This window comes from Mus caroli, chromosome 14 (genome assembly GCF_900094665.2).
Source record: "Mus caroli chromosome 14, CAROLI_EIJ_v1.1, whole genome shotgun sequence".
Taxonomy (NCBI): Eukaryota; Metazoa; Chordata; class Mammalia; order Rodentia; family Muridae; genus Mus; species Mus caroli.
In genome coordinates this window covers 10,787,964-10,794,156 of record NC_034583.1, presented here as the reverse complement: position 1 = coordinate 10,794,156, position 6,193 = coordinate 10,787,964, and the positions used below count along the sequence as shown (strand labels likewise).

Sequence of the window (6,193 nt, the reverse complement as noted above, 5' to 3'; positions counted from 1 at the left end):
AGTCTATAGATTGTACATATAGGTAGATTAGATATATAACCTCATTCTTTATATATTCATAATAGTTATGGTTTAAGATAATATTTTAGTATTCTTAAAAATTGTACATGTATAATTCTTTCCTTTTAGTGTCCTCAGTTACTACTTGTTTCCACATAATAGTGTTAATTCTTGAGGACTTTTACTTTATAATTTGCTACAAATAAATGCTCTTATTTCTAGTTAATAAATACATAAATAAATTATGCACATGTGACTCATAATAACTTTTCAAGCTTTCTAGTTACAACCGCTCCTTAAGAGAAATGATTAAAAGTGCAATTAGTCACTGCCCTTTTACAGCCAAGTATTTAAAATGTTTTATCAACAAGTTATCAATTCAAAGGATTACATATTGTAAAACTTTAAAACTTTAACTTCTTCGAAGACAAAAAAGGGAAAAATTATATCCCCATACATACTATTTAGTGCATTCCCATGCACACTATTTAATTCATACCTTTATTTTCAAATTTTAAAATTTAAATGTCAAAGAATTTAATAAATGCTTTATAGTATCTTAAAAGNATCTACTTATTGGCTTATAGATTGATCCTAAACAGCTACCTTATTAGGGAAGGGAAAAACAAGTTCTCTCCACAGAACGCTACAAAAGCATGATGGTTAATTCATGTGANGAGCTGGCAGGTAAGTTGGCTCAGTGCCCTGATTGAAATGACTATGAAACTAATTATATTCATGTTTTAGATCCATCCTTGCTTGCCATTTTTCCAGTTTGGCCTAACTTCAGACCTTTTAACTTTATGGCAAAAGTACATCAGAGACTGTATATTCTGACTTATTAATATTAGTCATTTAANAGAGTCATAATGATTTTTCTCTTTTCTTCAGTGTGACCAGTCATTCTAACTCAATCTTAGACTGGTCTAATATTCAGTCCAATATTAAAGATTCCTATTGTAGATAACTATATTCTTAATTACCGAGCAAAGTTAATTCAGAGCACATCCCCCACTGCCAGAGAATCTCTGGCCTTTTTACTAATTCTTAAACCAGCCCAGAGACTGAGCTTGGGCCTTGCTAATTTGCAACTGAATAAAGTACCTGGACTTCCCCAAAAGGAGCTTTGTCATGTTACTCTTCACTGTCTAAGATTTTGTCTTCAAGCAGGTCAATCAACACCTTCAGCCGACTGCAGTGGGCATGTATCCCTGCCCCCTAGAGCGTGCTAGAGGCAGCTGTTATTTTCATTCTAAAGACATATTGTGGCTTTAAGTCTAATTTGAGATTTAGGTTTTCTATGAGGGCTAGAAAGGCAGATATTTCTAATATTAGAAGAGATTGGTTTTTATAACTGATAGACAGGCTTAATTCCTTAGCTGGTCTTTGGTTTTCCACCCTTGCTGTTATTGCAAGGTCCCCTTAGTTCCTCAGGCTGTGTGAATAACAGAGATGAGGAGGGTGACCTCCAGCTCCTAATATAGCCTAAGAGCCACAAATTGTGGTGTTACTAGTGACATAATTCTTGTTGAGGCCTTGCTAAATCTGAGGTTGACAATTCTCCTTTAGGAACTGCACAGTACTCAAAGCTGTGCATACTGATTCATGATCATACGAATACAGTACAGGTACCGCTTGGTTGCAGAAATTTACTGCAGGGGAAGGTCCAGCTTGACCATTTCTGGGTTCCCTGTGAGATACACCCAGTTTGGATGGAGGTTGGTATCTAGTTCCAGTTACAACCAAAAATATCTTTCTAAGGCTCTGCCTCCCCTCCCCAAAAGATACCAAGAGCCACAAGTGTGGGTCGTGACAACACCCATGGGAGGAATCGGGTCAATTTCCTCCCAAGCCAAGGTTAAAGCCCACTCATCTATGGATGAAAAAAATCATTTGATCACCTCAGTTAAGTGTGGCCTTATTAAACTTAATTAATAGGGTGGGAGAGAGGTTGGAGACCATACTGTTAGAAGGGCAAGCCCTTCACAGCCTCCCACCCTAAAAAGCCAATTGGCCTTGTACTACGGAGGCGGTCATCACCCCCTCCTCCCTGTTCCCTGCCTGTCATCCAAGAATGCGGAAGAATATCCACGTACTCTCCTTCAGTGTTATTCATAATAAAGTGCCTTTCAAATTCGTACAGTCAGCCTTCGCCAGGGTTCCAACGCCCTGTAGCTGACTACTTAAAATCCAACTAGGAAGTTACCTATTCAGTACTAATTAGCATTATAAATTCAGAGCCTACAGCTCAGGGCTAATCTTCTAGTTGTTTACTAGGACAGAAAGGACAGTCTTATCCAGATACAGTTTACCATAAGAAAAGGTAAAAAATCCCACTGAGACAGGTTTCTTCATTAGGCTCTAGAATTCAGGCAAAACTAAAGGGCATAAATAAATTTTATGCCTCAGCCCAGCCTTTTCTTTTTTATATTAACAACAGGGAGGAGATGTAACCTCCCCTCCCCAGCCTGAAACCTGTTTGTTCAGGTTTCAGTGTTAGAGAACATTGGGGCAGAGCTTGCCACCCTATCGTCCTGCCACTCCCACTGCTGCTGCCTGCCAACTAGCTGTTCTGGACCTATCACGTGTTCACCTGCAACCTTACTCCAAGATGATTTGGTGGGAATTGGGCTCCTCTCCCTGCTTCATAACTGAGTGTTGAAAATAGTAAAATTGAACCTTGAGCAGAGCCTTGTCTTGGTTCCGTCTTTTTCTTGCGCCGCCTAGTCCCCCCCCCCCCTCTTTTCTTCCAGGTTTCCAAGATGCCTTTCCAGACTAGAACCCAGACGTGTGAGTTGCTGGCCGGACACAACAAGAGAGAATCTCAGATGGAGAAGATACTATAGAAAACATTGACAAAATAGTCAAAAAATGCAAAGTGCAAAAATCTCCTAACCCAAAGCATCCAGGAAATCCAGGACACAATGAGAAGACCAAACCTAAGGATAATACATATAAAAGAGAGTGAAGATTCCCAACTTAAAGGGCAAAAAATATCTTCAACAAAATTATAGAAGAAAACTTCCCTAACCTAAACGTATAAGAAACCTACAGAACTCCAAATAGACTAGACCAGAAAAGAAATTCCTCTCATCACATAATAGTCAAAACACCAAATGCACAAAACAATGAAAGAATATTAAAAACAGTAGGGGAGAAAGGTCAAGTAATATATAAAGGCAGACCTATCAGAATTACACCAGATTTCTCACCAGAGAATATGAAAGGTAGAAGATCCTGGGCAGATGTCATACAGACCCTAAGGGAACACAAATGCCAGCCCAGGCTACTATGCCCAGCAAAACTCTCAGTTACCATAGATAGAGAAACCAAGATATTCCATGACAAAACCAAATTTACACAATATCTTTCCATAAATCCAGCCCTATAAAGGATAATAGATGAAAAACACTAACACAAGGAGGGAAACTAACTACACCCTAGAAAACACAAGAAAGTAATCTTTCAACAAACCTAAAAGAAGACAGCCACAAGAACAGAATCCCAACTCTAACTACAAAAATAACAGGAAGCAACAATCACTATTCCTTAATATCTCTTAATATCAATGGACTTAATTCCCCAATAAAAAGACATAGACTAACAGACTGGATATGTAAACAGGCCCAGCATTTTGCTGCATACAGGAAATCCACCTTTGTGACACAGACAAACACTACCTCAGAGGAAAGGGCTGGAAAAAAAATCTTCCAAGCAAATGGTCCCAAGAAACAAGCTGGAGTAGCCATTCTAATATTGAATAACATCTACTTTCAACCAAAAGTGATCAAGAAAGATAAGGAAGGATACTTCATACTCATCAAAGGTAAAATTTACCAAGAAGAACTCTCAATTATGAACATCTCTGCTTCAAATACAAGGACAACCACTTTCATAAAAGAAACTTTACTAAAGTTCAAAGCACACATTGCACCTCACACAATAATAGTGGGAGACTTAAACACGCCACTCTCATCAATGAACAGATCATGGAAACAGAAACTAAACAGAGACACAATGAAACTAACAGAAATTATGAATCAAATGGATTTAACAGATATCCATAGAACTTCATTCTAAAACAAAAGAGTATACTTTCTTCTCAGAACTTCATGGAACCTTCTCCAAAATTGACCATATAATTGGTCCCAAAACAAGCCTCAACAGATATAAAAAGATTGAAACAATCTCATGCATCTTTCTGATGACCATGGACTAAGGCTGGTCTTCAATAACAACAAAGACAACAGAAAGCCCACATATAGGTGGAAGCTGAACAATACTCTTCTCAATGATAACTTGGTCAAGGAAAATATAAAAGAAGACATTAAAGACTTTAGGATTTAATGAAAATGAAAGCACAACATACCCAAACTTATGGGACACAATGAAAGTAGGGCTAAGAAGAAAACCCATAACTCTGGGTGCCTCCAAAAAGAAACTGGAGACAGCATATACTAGCAGCTTTACAGCACATCTGCAAGATACAAAGCAAAAAGAAACAAATACACCCAAAGGAGTAGACTGCAGGAAATAATTAAAGTCAGGGCTGAAATCAACCAAGTAGAAACAAAAAGAACTATGCAAAGAATCAATAAAACCAGGAGCTGCTTCTTTGTGAAAACAACAAGACAGATAAATCCTTAGTCAGACGAAACAGAGGGCAGAGAGACAGTATCCAAATTAACAAAATCAGAAATGAAAAGGGTGATATAACAACAGAAACTGAGAAAATTAAACAAAAAATCATAAAATCCTACTACCAAAGCTTATACGCAAAAAAAAATTGGAAAATCTGGATGAACAATTTTCTAGATAGATACCAGGTACCAAAACTAAATCAGGATCAGATAAACCATCTAAACAGTCCCACAATCCATAAAGAGATAGAAGCAGTCATTTAAAGACCTCCCAACTAAAAAGAGCCTAGGGCCTGATGGGTTTAGTGCAGAGTTCTATCAGACCTTCAAAGAAGACCTAAGTATTACACAAAGTATAGAAAACCTAAGTATTACACAAAGTATTACACAAAGTAGAAACAGAAGGATGAAATCGTTGTATGAAAAACCACAGTTGTGGTGATACCAAAACCACACAAAATTCTAACAAAGAAAGAGAACTTCAAACCAATTTTCCTTCTGAATATTAATGCCAAAGTATTCAATAAAATGCTTGCAAACAGAATCCAAGAACACATCAAAAGGATCACTCACCATGAGCAAGTAGGCTTCAACAAGGGTTACAGGGATGGTTCAATATATGGAAATCCATCAACTTATTCCACTACATAAACAAACTCAAAGAAAAAAAAAACCTCACATGATCATTTCATTAGATTCTGAAAAAGCACTTGACAAAATTCAACATCCTTTCATGTTAAAAGTCTTGGAAAGATCAGGAATTCAATGCCCATACCTAAACATAGTAAAAGCAATAGACAACAAACCAGCAGCGAACATATAACTAAATGGAGAGAACCTTGAAGCAATCCCATTAAAATCAAGGACTAGACAAGGGTGCTGGCTCTCTTCTTATCTATTCAATATAGTACTTAAAGTGCTAGGTAGAACAATTAAAGAACAAGTGGAGGTCAAAGGAATACAAATTGGAAAGGAAGAAATCAAAATATCTCTATTTGCAGATGATATGATGGTATACTTAAGTGACCTCAAAATTTCCACCAGAGAATTCCTAAACCTGGTAAACAACTTCAGCAAAGTGGCTGAAAATTAAATCAAACAAAATTAACTCAAGCAAATCATATACTTCCTATACTCAAAGGATAAAGGGACCAAGAAAGAAATTAGGGAAATGACACCCTTCACAATAGTCACTTCAATATAAAATGTCTTGGTGTGACTCTAACCAAACATAGTGAAAGATCTCCACAATAATAACTTCCAGTCTCTGAAGTTCAAATTGTTGTGTCAAATTGTTGTAGTACACACTGAAAATTAATACAGTCTCTTAGAAAGGAGAATACTTTATGTTTTGTGCCTAACCTGAAATGTATTTCTTTTTTTTTTAAATATTTTTATTACATATTTTCCTCAGTTACATTTCCAATGCTATCCCAAAAGTCCCCCATAGCGCCCCCCCATTTCCCTACCCACCCATTCCCATTCTTTTGGCCCTGGCATTCCCCTATATTGGGGCATATAAAGTTTGCAAGTCCAATGGGCCTCTCTTTCCA

The 6,193-nt window shown here is 37.2% G+C and overlaps 1 protein-coding gene and 1 long non-coding RNA gene across 14 annotated transcripts in view; one reads left to right on the top strand and one right to left on the bottom strand.

The window, feature by feature from the left end:
- The window catches only part of Thrb (thyroid hormone receptor beta), a 388,991-nt gene that overhangs the window by 88,473 nt on the left and 294,325 nt on the right, over nt 1–6,193 (bottom strand). The window contains exon 1 of one of the 13 annotated variants that reach the window (XM_029469089.1): nt 1,960–1,964. The exons of the other annotated variants lie outside the window; for them this stretch is intronic. Coding sequence (XP_029324949.1) covers nt 1,960–1,962 — 3 coding nt within the window. The 5' untranslated portion in view covers nt 1,963–1,964. Of the gene's footprint in view, nt 1–1,959; nt 1,965–6,193 lie in introns of those variants that run through there. 13 annotated transcript variants of the gene reach the window in all.
- LOC110308861 overlaps nt 1–6,193 on the top strand; it is a 93,085-nt gene that overhangs the window by 72,103 nt on the left and 14,789 nt on the right. The window lies entirely within an intron of this gene.